General features: G+C 40.9%; 2 protein-coding genes across 4 annotated transcripts; both read right to left on the minus strand.

The window, feature by feature from the left end:
• Positions 1–314: 314 nt before the first annotated feature.
• flj11011l (ubiquitin conjugating enzyme E2 W) lies at positions 315–15,753 on the minus strand. 3 transcript variants are annotated; one of them, XM_010886001.5, is made up of 6 exons: positions 15,681–15,753; positions 12,552–12,643; positions 5,827–5,929; positions 3,938–4,093; positions 3,417–3,492; positions 315–3,139 (listed from the first exon to the last, which is right to left on the minus strand). In XM_010886001.5, exons 2-6 carry the CDS (start codon positions 12,590–12,592, stop codon positions 3,126–3,128), a joined length of 390 nt encoding a protein of 129 aa, XP_010884303.1. In that variant the 5' UTR covers positions 12,593–12,643; positions 15,681–15,753; the 3' UTR covers positions 315–3,125. The 3 variants fall into 3 exon arrangements, with proteins under 3 accessions (XP_010884303.1, XP_010884301.1, XP_010884304.1); XM_010885999.5 differs by lacking the exon at positions 15,681–15,753 and adding an exon at positions 15,186–15,287; XM_010886002.5 differs by lacking the exon at positions 15,681–15,753 and adding an exon at positions 14,665–14,794.
• Positions 15,754–16,403: 650 nt separating this feature from the next.
• eloc (elongin C) lies at positions 16,404–18,677 on the minus strand. The gene is given in 4 exon segments (NM_001303646.1): positions 16,404–16,881; positions 17,843–17,986; positions 18,098–18,131; positions 18,585–18,677. Coding segments are annotated over 3 exon segments (339 nt in total). The 5' UTR covers positions 18,102–18,131; positions 18,585–18,677; the 3' UTR covers positions 16,404–16,690.
• Positions 18,678–20,526: the final 1,849 nt, after the last annotated feature.

A 20,526-nucleotide genomic window follows, 5' to 3' on the forward strand; every position in this document is an offset into this window, starting at 1 on the left:
ACTGAAGGTCGAAGCAGTGACTTAAACCTATTAATTACGTGCCGAAATGTTTGGCCTTTTAGTAGTCTTGCATGTTGATCTGGGAACTTGCTAAACATGTCCAGTAGATGGTGCCACCAGAACAAGCAATATCTTCTCTTAGGCCTTGATACAGGTAGTAGAAGCGTCCTACGATTAAATGAAAAGGGTCACAAATGCCCTATTACTTATGCAATGTTCTATATTTGATCAGGGCTCTTATCAAATAAGTAGACTTCATGGGCAACTGGGTGCTATTTCAGACAAGCTTGAATCAGAAATGTGCAAGACAAGTGTGAATTAAAAGTGAATTTTTGCTTTTATTATTGATTATTAAAATGAACAGGCGTCTCCAACATGGAGCTTGTACATCCCCCAAAAAGAGAAAAACAATGAAATAATAATTCTCTAAATATTTCCACCCATCATTAGTGTTGATCATTCACAACAATCTGCAGGCAAAGAATCCAAACCACATTAAGAGGAAAAATAAAACCAGGGAAATTAAAGTAAAACATGAGAAATTCAAACCTTGTTTACACCCCACCCTGGGTTTTTAAACATATCCACTGATTTATCCAGTGGACACAGGCCTTTTGTCCCAGCCTTAACATACCGTGACCACCTATATGTCCCAAATGGCATTCAACTCCCTATATATATAGTACTACTTTTGAACCAGAGCCCTGGTTAAAAGCAGTGACCATCTGGGGAACAGTGTGCCATTTGGGACGCAATTTGTAACATTTACATAATTCTGCTGCTGTTCCACACGACCTTAAATAACATCTGCAGTGTTACACAAAACCAATCATCGGTTAAATAAGGAGACATCTTCACATAGCCGGCCACACGGTTCCTTGACACCGAAGTGCCAGGGTCATGTTCACAACCGCTACCAAAACATTCAGTCACGCAAGTGGTTTCATATGCATTCAGAAATAACCCCTCATCACCTATAGGTCCGAAGGAAACAAGAAGCACACTAAAAAGACAAAGCAATAACAAACGGCGAATTCAAGTATTTCCAAACGAATGGCAACAGAAGACAGAACAAAGATATAGGAATGGAGTGACTGAAGTCAGAAACGACCAAAGAGCTGTGGCGCAAACTAAATCTTCATCCCCTACAGCGGCCAGCAGTTGATCACTTCTTGGTGCAACTTCGTTCAACCGGGGCCAATAGGTCTTCGTTCAAAAGCAGTACACCATGACGGCTGCTAAATCCTTCCACCAGTGACAGAGTTATTCTGGACACACTGGGGGGGGGGGGGGGGTCATTTACACAGGCTGCCCGGTTCTGAACGCTTTGTGGGTTGGTGTCCTGTTGACCACGCGTATCAGATCTTTCCCCCCAAACGATCAGAAATGAGCAGCACATGTAAAAGCACAAGTTTGGTATATGATGACAGAGTTTTAACTAAACAGGCATCCCGGCAGTCCTTTAAAAAAAAAAAAAAAAAAAAAACAGGACCAACAGCAATGGTGTCGTTTCTGATAAACCAACCAGGGATTAGGTAAATTCTATTTCAATACCAGACAATTCAAGATGTGCGCTGACATTCCAATCCTAATTCAAATTTACTTAAATTACGGAGGAACGTGTGGATTTCAAATTCTGTCTACATTCTGAGTTCTAGAATTCAATACGCATTGACCCAACCCTGAAACGGACGTACCATAGCACTTTGCAGAAACATTGCAGAGAACCTCAATGTAATAAAGAACTCCTATTATAGATTTTGTCATATCAAGATGAGGGAACCGCATCCATTCAAGTCTGCAACTCCTAAAGACGTATATATATACACACTAGTTGCAGACGTTACCACGACACTACATAAGTTTCCTAGTGAAAATATAGGTAAATGCAAATATATCTGAAAGGATTTGTTTTAGAGGTGATCTCGTATTGAAGTACCTGAGCCAAATCTCTGACCAGGGGAATCAGTTAAACCTTTAACAACAGCTTAAACACAATTCCTTTCATTATGACTACCATTCTGGAGGTCAAAATGGAGATTTTAAATTAAATAAGACATTTAACACACAACCCAAAACATACTGCCCCCTTTCAAAGTGTCAGCTAGCAGAAGACAAGTACAAAAACAACAAGACAGACATCTTAAAATCTGAGAATTTTGTAGAAGATTAAAGCATAAATCTCATCAAAAAAAATTAACAAACAAACCAATATATCATACAAATAAAAATGTAACACAGCAACAACAAACATTTGTTACATGGATACAATCTTGTCATACAGCTCCGGGTTTGCAGAATGAACTAGCTAACCCCACAAGAGTTCCGTCCAGGCTGTTGTGGAGCATTATGCAAAAGTTCTCCAGTGAATTAAACAGTTTTAACCAGCTTTCATCATAAATATATTTTATCCAACAGAGACCAGACCAATCTGCAACGTCTGAAATCTGAAGATCTGTCTTTTATAGAGGCAGAGGGGAAGAACCATACTGCTCTAGATTTAATGCTTTAAATTCAGTCAGGTTAAAACTGTGTTATTATCTTTAAGTAATAGTGGTAAACTGTTTTTAAATTTACAGTTTACAGGATAGTTGCATGTTGGAATAATAACATTGAGTTGATGTACCACTGTAGATTTTTCACAGTGCATTGAATTTCTTTAAAAAAGAAAGCCTTTCCTGGGGGTTTAAAATGCTTACATCCCTTCCAGGAAATAAACTGTTTAATGTGGATTTTCTTTGTAGGTACAAGCATGCAGCCATCCTTGATATTATTGCACGGAACCTTTAAATGTACCCATACAAACAAAAACAATCTTAAAACAGGAATTATGTAATAATAATAATAATAATCTCTCCATAAAGTTTCGCTGGCTGCATAACTGCCTTTTTACTAAAACAATCCTTTGTTGGGTGCACATAGCGTTCCTTTATTTTTCTCATTTCATATATTACAACCGCCTAAAACATGCATCCAACTGCCCTCTGGGAAATGCAGTTCAAAAAGAGTCTCCAGCGCGTCACTGTTCCAGTCAAAGGTCAGAGTTCAAAGACTGAATGATTAAAAAGTGCTTTATGTGGGTCAGTAGGACTTCTTTCTTCTAGGAGTATTACAAAGTTTGTACATTAACATGTATCATCTGGGAAAGAAAAAAAAACATACACACACAATTCCAGATCAAATCAAATGACAAAATCATGTTGTCATAGAGTCCACCTCCATTCCCATTCGCTAACGTGACAGCTGTAAACAACATCTGAGCGAACGTGAAATGGATCACATAAACATGGCAGCAGAGAATGTCTCTGTTCTCCACTGTCATTCATTAGACCAGACCAATGCTTTTAAAATAGTGAGTGTGGTGTCTTACATTACTGACATATTAACACGGTTATCTAACACCCCAAACTACTCACCATGATACCACCATTTGGTCTTCTTGGGGTTTTTGTTACATGTTCTTACGTAGAAGGAGTTATCAGGCGGCCGTCTCTGCAGACCCACAGAAAAGGGGAGAGAGAACTGTGAGCTTGACCCCAGATGCTGACTTGGGGTCAGTTATGCATTTACCTCCACTTGGTTAGTATTTGAAGAGGGGAAACTGATCCCAGATCTGGTGAGCCAGCAGGGGTCACCAGTGAGTAAGTGAGGGAACAGTACCAGGACCAGCGTTAGCATTTACAAAAACCTCTCTATTAATAAATGATTTGCAAATGAGGTAATCATTATAGACTACTAAAAACACATAGCCGGTACGAGCTGGATCATCCCCCGAAGACGAACAAAAAAGAAGTATCAGAACTCCACTAACAATTTTAGATAAACGTTCATAGCCCCGAGGCATTACATTTACCGAGTGCATTGATTACAAAGAAATAAAGAGTGAAGTCACAAGGCTCTGCCTCAAAGGAGCCCGGAGGTTTGTCTGGCCCCTTACCTTTTCTTTGCAGCTGGACAACATGCTGATAATGCTAAGACAGACTGACTGCACCGAGAGGGCAGGCGACCAGTCTTCTGTTAGTATGGACAGACAGATGTGACCGTTGCTATACACATGGGGGTGGACAGGTATACTCTCCCCAGTAAACATCACCTGGAGGAAAAGGAGCAACAACACAAATAAATACATGGAATATGGCAATCAATCATTTTGTTCCATCAACTCTTTTCAGGAGCTGTGCACAGTTTTCCCATCACCAAGCCAGTCAGGTACTGACCCAAATAAGGCTAAAATTTACTTTTAGGTTTTTTTGATGTGGAAAGTCGGGGGCCAAGCATTCAGAGATGAAATCAGGGAGCTGTTGGCTGGAATGAGTTCAGATTTTAGAATGAATAGCAGGAAGTAAACTTGCCGTGTAAGCCCGGGCTTAGCTCTTCAGTGACATGAGGATTTAGAGAGGTGGGGTACGATGTGAGGGGGACAGGGGAGGGGGACACAGAGACACTGGGGAGAGAGGGGAGTGGGAGGAGGGGAGAGGGCAAGGTAAGGTGAGAAAGTGAGACAGCGTGAGAGAAAGGGAGGAGAAGGAGTCAGCCATGAGAGCAGAAAAAGTGAGAACCAAAGTTGTTTATTGGCATTGGCCACCCGATTCCACAAAATCAATCAGTTAAAGCTTTGATTGGCAGAATCAAGCATGAAGAGGCCTTCTGGATGACAGAGGCTTTAAAAAGTTGATTCACTGATTCAGGTGTCAGTAGTACTAACCTACCTGTGGATCTAATATTCCATCTATAGCCACCAGGCTAGCATTGTGTCAGTAGTACTAACCTACCTGTGGATCTAATATTCTGTCTGTACCAACCAACCAACCTCCTATTTATAAGGCTGCTGCTGATGAGTAAAATAAGATTGTTGCGTCAAACTAATCCCCAAAACATGGCCTGCAGGCTGTAGCATGCCAGCATGGAGAGAAAGAGGCAGATTGAGTCACCCAGCCAGCATGTTGCCCATATGGCTGTGGCACCCAGATATGGATGTCTTCAGCATGTTGGCGTAAGGTCCAAGCAGGATGGGCCAGAACAGAGGGTGATGGGTTTATGATCCCATCAGAACGTGGTGTTTGATTACAATGAAATAAAGATTTAATGTACATCTGTGGTCCAAACCTGGATGGAACACTCCAGGAATTCCTAATAAAGTCACTGGTTTTCCCTATATTCTCCACAGAAGATTTGTGTAAAAAAAGGTGCATTTATTCTCTGGATTTTTAGAATCCTTGTCTGATAAACCCAAATAATAACTAATAATTTTCTCAGTGTTGGTTTGACGCAGTACAAACAATCTCTGTTTGAATAGTGAACAAACAGCCACAGACATTCAGTTAGTCAAGAATCTTTGAGAAACAATTTGCTTAAAATTGTCCAGTGGAGCAAAACCCTCTCTGACTAACAGAAAGATTATCCATACCTGATTCAAAAGTCTTGAGAATTGGTTGAATCAGATGTGTGAGCATCAGGACTAAAACCTGTGCACCCCTTTCGGAGCCCCAGGACCAGCATGGACTAAAAGAAAAACGACCCACGGTGAAACAACCGCTTGGCTGAGTACCATTGAGTGACCTACCTAATGTGGCACATAAACCCCTTCACCTCAAGATCCAAGAGAGACATTGGCTGTCCCCCTACGGCCCAAATCATCCTCCAGCAACCCACATGAATGGGAGCATCCACAGACGTGGATGGACGTGTCTCTCTCTCACACAATAAAGATTGCGTGTGATTGTGGATGCACTCTCATAACTCGGGACCCATAGTGCCGATTCAAGCCAGTGAGACACAAGCTATGCCCTGTATGTTCAATGAGGAGGCACTAGGCTAGCTACTTACCTGAGGTGAATCAAAAGGATACCGACTACTGAATTTGAAAAGCAGCTGAAATTTCTCTCCTTCGTATAGGGTACCTGAGGCTCCCTCCATATCTACTATCCATCTGAAAGACAAAAGAAGCAGTCGGTCATAAATGCAATATATGATCACCCAATAAACATGTGAGTTCTGGATCATGGGTCAGTTAGAGAGCAAGAGAAAAATTTGATGATTAATAATTAAAGTCAATAGTAAGCATAATGACAAGATGAAACAACAGACAGAGCATTTTCATTCCAATCATCAACTAAAGATAATTATTAAGCCCAGTCCCAGACCGATCAGTCGTATTACTTCTGAGACCAGTCACGTCCACCCATTTCAAGAGAAATTATTGAAATGACCCTTCTTTTCTGCCACCTCCCACATTCATAAACAAGTCTTCTGTAGCAATACAGGTGTGCCCCTCCCTAAATCATGTCCAGTCAATTGAATTTGCCACAGGTGGACTCCAATCAAGTTCATCAAGGACGATTACAGGCTGCATCTGAGCTTAACTGTGTAATGGCAAAAGGTCTGAACATTTTCAAAAATGTACGCTTTGATAATACATGGTACTCTCTGAAGACTGATGGCAACTACAATGTCATTAATTATTAATGCAGTGTTGCACAACTAAATGTTGAGAAGGTAAAGGGGTCTGCAGTCTTTCCGACACCACTGTAAATGGGACAGAGAGCAAGCTAATGATTTGCCTAAAAGTTGCCTTTTTACTAACTACTATGCATGTTAATATTGTAGTTGTGATGCTCATTAGTATATTAAATAATACAACACTGAAATATTACTTGCTGGTTTAATTCCATGTCACCTAAAAAAGAAGCAAAACAGTGAGGGATTCAAGCATGGAAAGATTGAAATAATATTAAGTGACAAAGTAACACCAACCAGACTGAATATTGGGTTAAAACAAAAATAACAGCAAATAAACAGGAAGCAGTATTATACAAACACACATCACTGAGAGGATCACAGGGGAAACTGCCTGGCAGCGCCCCTTGTTTCTAAGAATAGTCTGGGTCACCAATGACCATTACATAAAAACGGCTCATCGTTCTCCATCATATGAAAAAGTATTAAAAGATTAAACTACCAAAGATGTTGTAGAGCGGAAGTCAAGCACATACAGCAGCCTAAACATGCAAGCTGACAGACAGGAACAACGTTTTTTATTACATTTTTTGCCATCGCACATACAATTAAAAGCATAGTGATGATTTGCTACGTTAAATCAAGTGTGAGGGCTAGGACAAAAACACACCTGTGAACCTCTTTGAGGCCCCGGGGCGAGGATTGGGAAACACTGATCTGTTCAGTAGGAACGTTGCAGATTGAAGTTCTGCACATAGAGATTGCAAGATATCTTAACCTACATGTCAGGCGTATATTAAGACTTGTTGAGGGCCCTACAGAGTGTGACCCCCTGGAGGGCTTTTACTTTTTACATAAGACTTGCACTTGTTAGCCTTTAGCCAGCAAATACTAAGTGAATTCACAGCAATCTATGAAGTACAAAAAACATATAGACATAATTGTGACATCTTTGCGCTTGGGTAATTCTGCAAATAGCGCCCATTCATGGGCACTTCCATTAATACAGTGTATATCCGGTAGAGTACAGGACCAAAATGACGGTGTGGAATCTGGATGCTGGCCAAACCCCTCTTGGCCAGAGGTGCAGGCACCACACCACGGCCAGAGGTGCAGGCACCACACCACGGCCAGAGGTGCAGGCACCACACCACGGCCAGAGGTGCAGGCACCACACCACGGCCAGAGGTGCAGGCTCCACACCACGGCCAGAGGTGCAGGCTCCACACCACGGCCAGAGGTGCAGGCTCCACACCACGGCCAGAGGTGCAGGCTCCACACCACGGCCAGAGGTGCAGGCTCCACACCACGGCCAGAGGTGCAGGCTCCACACCATGGCCAGAGGTGCAGGCTCCACACCATGGCCAGAGACAGCAACTAGACAGCAGCACTCCCAACCTCGGTTTTCACATGGATATCACTGAGTCAGAGATAACGGTACAGGCCAACGTTACTCGCCCTTCTAGACAAGAATGGCGGCGGTTACGTAATCCTAAAGGACGTCCACGCAGTGAAAGAGAAGTACACCGCTAACAAAACAAGCCTGTCTGCGTGTCTGTCAGCCTCAACAACCAATAGATTACTCTGGACTAGCAGGGCTGACAGGACCGGGCAGATATCCAGAACACCTCCCCAGGATGAAGGAATTAAGCCCCACCCAGCTCACTGTAGCACTTCAAAACAAAAAATAAGATTACAAAGAAAGATGCGAGAAAGAAACATCCAGTAGAACCTGTTTTGGAAAGTCGTCATTCCAATGAATGATGAAATACTGTGGGAGATGAGCCCTTATACTGTGTAGTGCAGCTCGCTATCTAAACATTCTTAAAGTAGCCTACCTGGCACAATGATATGAACATAATATGCATAAATCCAGGGGCAATTCTTTCAGGTAACTGTGCAAACACATGGGCTACAGAACCACAGCATTACCGCACCTAATAACACAGCCTCAGGGTGCGTGCTGGTCCGGGTTGCTGCCTCCAGTCCACGTGGGGGTTTGAATTTGTCCCTCTGTCCTCTCAGCTATAACTCTCCCCACTAACATTCCCCACCGTGCCTGTCCATAAAGCGTCAATGCCTGAAGGAAATCAGTACATACAGGCAAACAAAATGCCCCGCAAAAGTATTCAGACCTATCCTATATTACTGAATTGCAAATGGTGCTTTAACACTCCATACTCTTCACTATTCTAAAACAGGGAAACAAAATCAATAACTATAGGAAATATTTGCAAAGAAAATTACAAAGTCCCTGAGCCCAAGGCAACACAAAGGTGCCCTCAACACGAGGGGGGGGCCAGATTAGTGTTCACCCCCCCCCCATAACCCTTGGTCAACCACAACATCCAGTTTGCTGACAACACAATGGTGGTCGGCCTGATCGCCAATAGACGACCAAAAGGGAGGAGGTCATGGACCCGGCCGTGTGTAGCCATAACAACAATGTCTCCCTCAGTGTCGGCAAGACAATGCTTCCATTGGCAGCTGGGGGCACGGCGTCAAGGCAGAACAATGGCCAACAAGCCACCAAAACGTGGAACAAGCGAGTCGATGAATACGGATTGATAATGTAATCCTGTAAAGTCACACAGATTGATAATGTAATCAAGGCCTGATACATTTATTTACAAAGGTTGCAGGTTCTAATCCCTGAGGCAGCAATGTGAAAAACCCTGTCATTTTGTCCCTGAGCAAGACAGATCAACTTTACCGCTCACAAGATACTGCAGTACATAAGAATCAGTTCCCAGCATCCTTAACAGTTGAAACAACATTACTGTATACTAGGGAATATGGTGAAATGAAATGGTTCCTGGGGGAAGTACATTATCCTGAGTGACCCTGACCGGTAACCCTGGCCTACATTACTCTACTACATTTATGAAACACACAGCACTTCTCAGAAGCATCCAGCCTTGTTGGACTTAAACAACAGATTCACAGCGGTGACATTCTCACCATTCTTGCTGGACCACGTCAGCGAAGCTGGCCAAGAAGAGCGAATGTGCCTGACTGACTGACTGACTGCCTGCCAGCCAGCCAGCCAAACAGTGTAGTGGTTAGAGATGTGGACTTCCATGCAGGCGACCAGGGTTTAATCCTCGCCACGGACCAAACAAATTGGACACTAGATTTTGTTCATATTGCGCTCATTTTTTATTTACATGGCGTAGTGGTTAACTCTCTATTTGTTTTTCTAAAGACACTAACCAGCCATGGAGTGATTCAAGGGATTGTTTTCATTATAGGTACTGTATAGCTGTTAGCTAGACAGCTACAGTGAACTGTTTCTAGTTTAACGTGTTGAATGCAGTGTAGCGATCCTGTTATACCTGTTGTTGGTTTGGATGTTAACTAATGTAGGGAACTAGTTTAGAGAACAGTGGAGTTTCAACTAATTGGTTTGATAATGCATGATGTAAACAGACACCACATCTCTACACACTTGTCACGTGCACCCAAACCCGCTGTTTAAATAGCCTAGTGGTTAAAGACCCAGTCTGACCGTGGATCGAATCCATCTTGGGCAACAACATTCATCCCTTCTAATGCTGGGCCGGCAGAACCCCTGATTAGTGTTTTTGGGGAACCGTATTCCAGATTTGCTTTGAATGTTTGTTCATATTCATGACGACGTTTTGGTTAGGAATTCGTTTTGCCAGGAAATATAACGTTTTTTATGGTGTTAGCGTCACATGTTTGTCTCTCATATAAGAGTGCCCTTTTACAGTCACCAGAGCTGAGTACTTCAAAATACCCCTGGGGAGACCCCAAGCAAAACCATCCAGCATGGAATTTTTTCCAGAGGAAACACAGATGTGCTGTAATCAAACGATCAATGACTAACATACTCACTTACATGGTTGGTATTACAGGCTATTGAAGTACAGGAAGCATCAATTCAGCACAAACATTAACGCTATTTTTGGATGAGGGAAACTGAGTAAAAAAGAAATCTTAGAAGATTTTTTGAACATTTAAATCTATTTTCTGAGATTCATGCTCCATTTGGATTGTTTGGGCTACCATTATATTTGATGAAGACATATCCTAAAATTGTTGCTAGAATCAGATTTTACTAGCAGAATTAGCTAGTGGGCTGAGCCCGATTTGACCTGCATCTATTACACTTAAAAAAAATAAGCACACCAAATCAGTTAAGCTCACATTAAAATACATTCATTTCAATTTTGATTAAAATCACTGCCCCCTACAGAAAGATCCCTCACTGTGACTTCCTTGTGAGGCAGCCTGATTATAAAGCCATACATAGGTCTGAAGATTCAGGTCACCCTCCACGTCTTGAACACGTCTGCCGTAGGCCGATGCCTCCAACGTTGGTCCGCGTTTAACAGGAAGTTCTCTGTTGAACAGTTAATCTGCACGACCGTAACTGTTCTTATTACCATTTGTCAACTATCATAATTTTCTTGAGAAACTCAACAGGTGTCACCTGCTCCCTTCTCGTGAACTGCTTAGCAACTTGAGTCGCATAGCAACAGTAACCATGGGGGTGGACTAGGCAGGAAGGTCAGTTGGTCTTTTCTTTGCTACTCTACAGTCACACTGCATTGTACTCTGCCCCCGCAAGTGTTACAAAGAGTTGGAGCGGCAAGGAGGGTGGGCGGACGGGAGCGCCGACGTCACATAAAAATAAATAAAAAAGGTTTTATCAAACACCACGGATTTCCGCAGCCAACGAATAGACCCGCGATTACAAAAGACGATGTTCGGTGTACATATAATGCGCTTGAATCCATAGCTTTCAATGACAATCTGGAGTTACGTAGGAGCTCCGGTCAGCCCACACTTAGACTGTGAGATGCAGACTTGGCTGAGTGGACTTGGCTGACCCACACGCGGCGCTAGCACACAAAGCCTCTGACGTCTCAAGAGTACAAGCAGTAGCACTGGATCCACTGAGGGGCCATAGCTGGTGCCCCAGAGAAAGTGTCTGGGATGACCGTGTTTCCAGCCCGACACAGTAGCAGTCAGCTTCCTTATCTAGTTAGCGTATTGCTACACTGGTAGACCATGTAAATGACAGTTCAGCCTCATCCTCCGACATGTCGCCACACCTGCCTGCCTTCAGACACAACGTCCTTACCGTCCGAGCTGCTAAAACGTACCCATCGCGGAGCCCACTGGCAACAGTTCAAGCTAGCTGAGCATGATGACACCTGTTATAGAAAGCGCGTTGCATTACTCGAGATGTGATTACATGGGCTGTAGACAGCTGAGTAAGCATGAACATATGCTTTAGCTACTGTGTTTATTTTCCTGGATTGATGTTCCCTGCGTCTGGCTGGTGGAGGAAACTCCGTCCCAAGGGCACATACTGGGAACAGCGAGAGGCGAGTTGAGCAAGTATGAACCCAAGGCTTTATTGTCAGGATTATAAAAAGAGATATCTAGCAATCAACTAGGCGTGTAATATCAAGATTTGGTTTAAGTTTCAATGTTAGACTCCATGGAGAGGAAATGTTAAACTGAAAACGTTATGAATGTTACATTTTACATACAGGAGGGTATTAAAAAGGTTTGCCCATGGAAAAAATATTGCAACACCTATACATTTACAGCCATTCAATGCTGTCGAACAGCAGTTAACTAGGTAACCATGCTGTGTGGTTGAGAGGGTGATAACAGCAGTGGTTATCTAACCAGCTGTAACTAGGAGGGTGGAGGGACGCTGTTCCGAGATCAGATATCTACCATCCATTAGTGGTTTGCAGAGGAACAACACTGGAACATATTTTATAGATAGTGCTGCAAAAAAAATAACAGTTCTTATATCCACACAAGTAGGACAAGACATCCTTTCCATGCCTCGTCTCCTCCTCTTTAAGGGATGGATACCTTAGCAAGCTGTCCTGTTCTCTCCTCGTCTCCTCCTCTTAAAGGGATGGATACCTTAGCAAGCTGTCCTGTTCTCTCCTCGTCTCCTCCTCTTAAAGGGATGGATACCTTAGCAAGCTGTCCTGTTCTCTCCTCGCTTCCCCCCCCAAAAGGGACTGAAAACTTAGCAAGCTTTCCCCATTCTCTCCTGGCCTTAAAGGGACTGATACTTTAACAAGGTAAAATGTACTCACTGTGTGATGGTGTTCTGTACACTTTTTTCATTGAGCGTCATTCCAGGGGGCGGATCATTTTGCAAAGCTAATAGTTCCTTTTGTAGCCTTTTCTGTAGGGGAAGAAGCACATGTTTAGATTGAAGCTAAAGTACTATGACAGTGGTCAAACTGAGTTCAACAGAGGTCAAGTTGGGTTTTAGTCCCATTGGCAAATTAATCCTGGGGGAAAAAGGCTCAGGCAGGAAGCTACATACACAGTAATTAAACAACATAAGACACTGCAATTAATGACATTCAAAATGGTATGAAGTGCGTAGAAGTTAGGAAGAACAAGCATGGTCAACAGCCCTCTAGAATATGATTAATAAGGATCACAATAAAAAGGTGTGGCTGACAATCTATAAACACTCACAGACTGAAATCCTGATCTAGAGATCAGAGCAATTTATTATAAACATTCAACTCTTCGTTGTTGCTCTTTGTCAACAAAGGAGGGAAAGTCTATATGTGGAACTTGTAATGTAATCACACGTTTATAAAAGAAAATCCCTAAACAATGTACCCCACACAATTGTACTTGCAGTACATTTGAAACATATTATACATAAAGTGAACTGGTGAAGAAAGGACACCGTGCAGATAAATGAACAACTTTGCCTGGAGTGTCTCTAGACTTATGGGAAAGTTGCATTCACAGGTTACCTCGACAGAGTGGTGAATGTGCTTATAAAGTTAGTTGATTTAGGCTACGGAAAGGGCCGGAGGCACTGATCCTCAAACTGGGGACGCACAGACAGGAGAATTCTGGGCTGGTACTGGTATTCTGATAGCACAATCAGACGATCAATACTGATGTTTTTTCGGTACCAGTGTACCCAGCATCAGTTTAAAAAAATGAATTGCTTCTGTTGATGCTTCTTATTTCAACAAACGCAAATGCAATCATACAAAGGAAATCTTCAAATTTATAAGTCTAATGATGAATGGAAAATGTATAAATTACATGATAATGAATACACATTGTTTTTGCAATTACATATATTATACAGAAGATTTAAATGTAGTACATAAGGAACTAGATGTCAACAAAACTGCAACAGAGAAAAACTAATAAATATTAAACAATAACACAAACGACAATAACAATACATGTTTGCCACTAATCGACCAATAGAGATTGAAGACAGATGTCGGTGCATCCCAAACCATTGCTGGCAGCCAACAACTGGAATACTAAACAGCTGCACTATATTGTTGATTCCTTGGCATTGTGTTTATGTCTCACAAAAATGACAGTGGAGATATGCTAGTCATGTTTGCAATAGATGAAACAGATTAGCCTAGCGCTGGGCTCCCCATGGTGAATGTAATTTATCATTTATTTCTGAAGACTTAAATTAACATGAAAATAGCTCAAACGTTTGGAGAAACTGCCAACAGGTCAACCACTCATGTCAAAACTATCAAATAAGCTATTGCCCGGCTACCAAAATCCAATACTACGAACAAATGCCACACCCAATAACGTTACTTCTTGCAAGGAGTTCGGATCGGTGAACACATTTCAACCGTTCCGATTGGTCTTAATATTCAGTGGTCCGTATTATAAACTACCCAAATATAGGTCTATGGCAGACCCTCTTGCCTCCAGATAATGCACGTGCACAACGTGGGCCAAACAAGCAATAGTTCCGGGATGACTTATTGTGAAATTAAGTAATCAAAGGGGAGATAGGGCTTCAATAGACATACGTTTAGAAAATCAGTATACATTCCTTCATAGCTTTCGTCCCCCGTACGTAGTAATAATGCCGGTTTAAACGTCCTGCGCACTGGCACAGTAAAAGTCTGTTCGCAACGGAGTGTATTCGTAGACCCCCAACAAAGAGAGGCAGAAACGCTTTTTAGGGCAAAAATGAATAAGCTGTGCTTGAAACAGGTCGTGCGTAATGTTTATCACAAAATGCCTACGCAGTGTTTATCATCATAACAACAAACGTTTGAATGTTGACAACCAGTTGCCTCAATAGTTTTAAACGGCTAGGCTTCCAGAATATCAAGTTTGCAAGCTAGCACAATTATACAACTAACTAGGTAATCCACTTCATTAATTCAAACAAGCTTATCTTACCCAGTCAGCCAGCCGATAACCTTCCTAGCGAACAACGCTAACCGCAGCCAACTTAAGTTAGTTAACCTTAGCTAGCTAGCTACAACAGTAGCCAAACCACTGAAGTATTCCAGTCTATACTTAGGTGGCTTTTTCTATCACTGGATGCCATATATATGCACTCATTTATTTAATAACGAGCAGTTTCATTTAAATATTGCAACTGACAACCCCCAGAGTACCTAATTAGCTAAGTTATCTTGCTAACCTCATTAGCCACTAGCCTGTTCTCATTTAGAACTGGCAGTGTTAGCTAGCTAGTAAGCTAACATTGGAGCTACTACGTATAGTTGTGTGGCTGTTATGCCTCGCTAGATGCAGCTGTTGAAACGCCACCTTTAACAAATACGTTTCGCAACAACTTTAATTTCAAACCGACCTATATACTCATACTGACAGAAAAATATATTAACTGACTTTACGTAGTGCTTAAAAAAAACATACATCCGATAAAAAGCGATCGGTGTCAATAGAATTCCTACCTGCATCGACGCCATGATGGAAACCCCCTGCATCAGGGCAAAGCAACGCAGAACGATACCCACGTCAGGGTATCACGTGGGATAAGGGTAGTTATGTTGACAAAACAAAACATAAATGCCCTGATTGCGGCAATCGCACTAAAAATTTAGCGAGAAAATGATTGCCCTTCTATGTACTTTTTCTTGCAGAACAGAAAACAGAATATGTAACTAAATACACGATTAATCCAAAATTACGTTCGTTACTGTTTTTTTCCCTTTTTTTTCCCAGTCCGCACATTTGCTCATGTTTATGGTCACAACCTCCACAGGTAAAATGTGTTTTGGGTTACCATCGGTTACACATCTCGGTCAACCCAAATCTTTTTTGGAGAATCACCTTCGAGATTAAACGATGAGTTTAGCATGACAACAAATGTTTTTTTGAGCAGATAGGATCCATGTAAACTAAAGTAATTGCAGAGAGACAGCTTTATAATCTGACTCCCAAATTACCTTTTAAGGTCATGGACAGACCGCCATCCCTTTACTGGAGAGAACGTGGCAGAACGCCTGAAACAGAGAATTCACTGAAATCTGCGCAGGGGTAAAACACTCCATCTTCTTCTCGAAGACCACATTGCTTTCTCATTGATGTAACAGAAATAATGATTATCTATTAACCTTTTCCACATGACTGTCAACATATTATTCTGCCAATTGTTTCAAACTCACATCAAACCTATTTATAATTGAAGTTGTATGGGAAGAATATATAATGTGAAAGAAAATAGATACATGATTCATTCAGGTCATCTTGTAAGGCATACAAGAGGTTACTATTTAGTTAGGTTGCAGCCTAAACATATTTTTATTGGCCTGCATTCAGGACATTTGAGTGACCGTTACAGATCTAGGATCAGGTGTACACAGCCAATGTCGTTTAATCAATAACGATTCAGAAAACAAAACCCATCCTAGATTAATACTATTAGATTAAGCATTATACATTGCTAGATTAGTAAATTCATTAATGTTCCCAGGGATTACCCATTCATGCAAAGTGAGTTTTAACTGAAAGCTTTTACCTGCCTTCCAAAAAAAAAAGCATATGATGCAAAATAAATGTTTCATATTGTTGAATCATGCCCGTTTAGCCTGGTACATTGCAGATCAGATTTAGAGTGCTGCTTCAGCAGCAATCTTTTGTCACAAAAAGAATTAGCAGCAAAACACTCACCAAAAACAAACTTTATTGTGGTGGGGAGGTAAGGAAAAACTGTCAGAAAGGGTTTCCGAATTTCATCGCATTCTGGAGCAACCATTTCAGTTTATTATATTAAAATGAAAATCTTTATGACCAATAATCAGGACATAAAGCCAGGTGCAAAAAAAAAAAAAAAAAGCTTATTGACATAACAGACTCAGCATTTTTGTTTTTATCTGAAGCAACATGGCAAACAAGTTAAATAGTCAAAAAAATCTAAAAATGTTTTAAAGCTGCTACATTTTTTTTTTTTAGAGTTTTAACAATCCAAAAAGTTTGCAGCCATTAGGAGTTCCAGTGCAATCTCAGGGGCGATGGGGAATTCAGGTATTTCTGTGGAGCTGTTGGTATAGCGGACCTTGTAGGTGAAGTACATGCACACCTTAGACAGGACATGGGAGGGGATCTCTCTAAAGTTCACTTCGTTGGTTTCATTCTCTGCAAACTGTCCTGTGAAGAAACAAACACACTTATAAAGGTTGCTGGGCTGTACATTACATTTTACATATATACGTTAGTTTGATGCATGGAATAAAGATTTAGGCCTGGACTCAATCACATTTCCTGTTTTTAGCTATGCACCTTCACAAAAATACAGTGGTCCTGCACTTGCAGTGACAGCATTCACAGACCCAGGAAGAGACAGCAAACGCAGACCCAGGAAGTAACGTCATAGTGGGTACATTTCCAAAGGTAAAGCAAAGGTTACCTTTATGCCAAGAAAACTCAGATCTTTGCAGTTCCTTTTTGAGTCTTTACAAAACATGCATTCAGTAAACCTGTTCTACTAGGGCTGCATCTTTAAAGGGGCCATATGTACAATTTCTACTGTACTACTAGCATAAAGGCAAGCATAAATGGCCAGAGGGCATCTGCAGTTCATGTTTTAAGTTAATATTTCAAATATTTGTATTAGATTTTTTACAAGTGCCTGAGCTATTCCCCATTTAAAACTCTTGCCGGTCCGTCTATTAGTTTGCATTCATGGGTAGTTTCATACTCCCTGTAGCAACCTGCAATACTATGCCCCCAACCTAAACCAGCCCGTACTAGCTAATACTATAACCTAATACTATAACCTGATACTATAAGTGAAAAGGAAGATGAGAACAATCGTTGTTATTGCTTGAATTTAGTCTTGTAAACATCAGAGGCTACATAGTTCCCATTTAACTTGAGGGTTGAGCTAGTTGTTAGAACGTCAGGTACATCATAGGAATAAACCCCAATTAAAGTTCAGTCGTGAGTTTATTTGACCACACACAGCTTCAAGTTCTCAAGTGTAATCTTTTTTTTTATTGCAAGAAAGTTAAGCTAAGATAATGAGATGAGGTGGGATTGAACCGCTGCCTTCGGGCCAGGGGAGGAAGATCTACTGCAAGAACTTAGCACGTTATGATCAGATGCTTACCTGGTCCGCTCAACATGGCTTTGATGGTCCCAGAGGTTAAGGCGTGTTCCCTCTTCACTATAAACTCATGGCCATCAGAGGAAATCAACTTCACATACATAGCATCTGGGCCTTCACAACCACCATAGGTCTTCTCTTCACCATCTGAGGGAACAAATAGGGATCCAAGTAAAGCTGTTTAAGTTAATATTGATAATTTATGTCTTCATGAGTTTTCGCTGTGTCGACATTAGAACACAGTTGATTTTCACTCACCCATTTTGTTTGATGAAATCCGAAGCTCTTGGCCCTGAAACAGAAGGCGTCTGTTCAAACCACTTCGGCCACATTTCAAAAGGTCTAATATCAGACAGCTAATTACTAAATTAGCTATATTGGTTAGCTGCCCGCATAACCAACAAACAAGGCATTTAACTACCTGGCTAGCGATCTAACTAAACTTGCTTAGAAGCGAACAGCTTTTAACATTGTAATACACACATAACAGGTGGACCCACCCCCCCATAACAGAAATCCTGAAGAAGACGCACATTACAGTCAACACGATGAGTGGAAAAAACATAATCTGAAGCCCCAAGCAAGGTTAGTTAGATAGCTGCTAAGCTGGCTAGCTAGCAAGTCTTTGCCTGTCGAACAATCATCATTCCAAATTACAGATAGGTATATTATCGGACTAGAAAAACATAGTCATATTGACAATAGAGCTAGTATAGGGTCAAAAGAGTATTATTTTGGTTTTTACCACAGAATAGTTCAATGTGGAGACTTTCGCTTCGGCTTGCAAGATATCTTGACACAGGAAACAGTTATTCTCGATGAATAGCAGTGCTCGTCTATATTCTCTTCCGCAGGATCGGTGCACACTGCAAAAATGTTCCGTTTACATTAGTTATTGTCTTATATTTGTATAATATTGATATACATCACTTTTTGTTAATGAATGTATGGAATATATTCAAGGATTAATGAATGTATGCATTTAACTATTTAAAAAATGTAACTAAAAATAATATTTATTTTCAAGATATCTGTTGCATGGTTTTTTCAATGAAGAACAAGGCGACACTGCCACTCGGTGGTAGAAATAAGTAGTATTACAACCTACTACAACAGTGATGGAAAAATAACATGAACATCATCAATGTCATAAAGTGAAAATAATAAGGATATTTCCACATAAAATTTCTCGTATGCTTAGAAAGAAAATGTATTCATCCAAATCTGTTTAACTTCAGTGTCTCATATTTGTGTGACAACATAAGGAGCTAGCAGTTCCTCAGGTCAAGAGCTTGAAGTTACATCATCATCGTCAACTTGAGGAGGGTAAAGAAATGTTTCATGTCTCAGAAGACCTTCTCAGGTCACATCATAAACTCATTCCTCAACTGTTCAGCCAGAGATCCTATGGACTTTTGGATGATATTGAGGTTTGGGCACAATTGAGGGCACGCAGCCTGCCCTCCAGGGACAGAGAAAGACCAAAAAGATCATCATGGACCTCAGTCACCCAAGCCATGTGCTTTGCACACTACACTTTAACAGACAGAGACAATTTAGCAGTATCATATCCAGGATGGACAGACTGCAGAAAAATGGCTGTTGAATGTGTTGATCATGACGTTTCACTAAACAAGTTAGACCTCTTTAGGTTTGGGAACTGATTTTTGGTTTCAGAACGACCTAAATGTCAGAACTCAGGGAACTGGAATAAAAGGGGGTTACGTCTGAATCAGCGTTAATGGGTACAATACCCCAAAGTATTATTTCAGATTCAATATTGTTTACACTCTATCTAGTGAATCGCCCCTCCCTAACATACAAGATGTTAAACCCTTTTTTAAATTCTTCTAAATATATTTAGAAAGTACTAAACTATTGAGAGGGATGGTGCAGCTTTTCCATTTGCCAACAGAAGCCAGGACAGTGCCTGCTGACCAATAGAAACTCTACATGTTAGGATGTGTAATTGTGGGCACCCAAAGTAATTCAAACTAAATAAATGTTGTGAAATAGTATCATCCCACTAGTACTGCAGATATCAAGTTTCAAGGTTTATTTGTCAAATGGACCGAACAACACAGCATCATCCTGAACAATGAAATTCTTATGATATGGCACCCAACAAACTACGTAGTTAGAGATAAGAAGAAGAGTATATAAGCAAAAATATATCTAGACAGAAAATAAGAATAAAATAAAGCAACAATATACATAACACTGTGCACTAGCAGCAATTTAAAAAAAGAATACTGTAAACTAGCAGCAATCTGGGTAGTATTATTGAACATTTAGATATGGCAAGTATGGCAGTAATATACATAAAAGTGTAGCATCAAATTATAAAGTTATTGAAATATTAGATACATATGAGTGCAATAAACTTATGAATGGTGGCATTGCACACGACAACTAGGTGGTGAGAATTAAGAAGAAAATGTACACATAGATTTAAATATATCAAGAGGATAATGCGATCTTATACATAACACTGTACATAGCAGCAATTTAAAAAGAGTACTGTAGATTAGCAGCAATTGTGGTAGTAGTGTTGAATATTGTAGAAATGGCATTGGCAAGTATGGCAGTAATATACACTGAAAAACAAAATGTAAACTAGCATCGATTTAAAATATTCTAATGTCCTTTAAATTACCTGAAAGGGCATCGGAGCACCTGGAATGTTC

The sequence above is a fragment of the Esox lucius genome, chromosome 21, assembly GCF_011004845.1.
Source record: "Esox lucius isolate fEsoLuc1 chromosome 21, fEsoLuc1.pri, whole genome shotgun sequence".
NCBI lineage: Eukaryota > Metazoa > Chordata > Actinopteri > Esociformes > Esocidae > Esox > Esox lucius.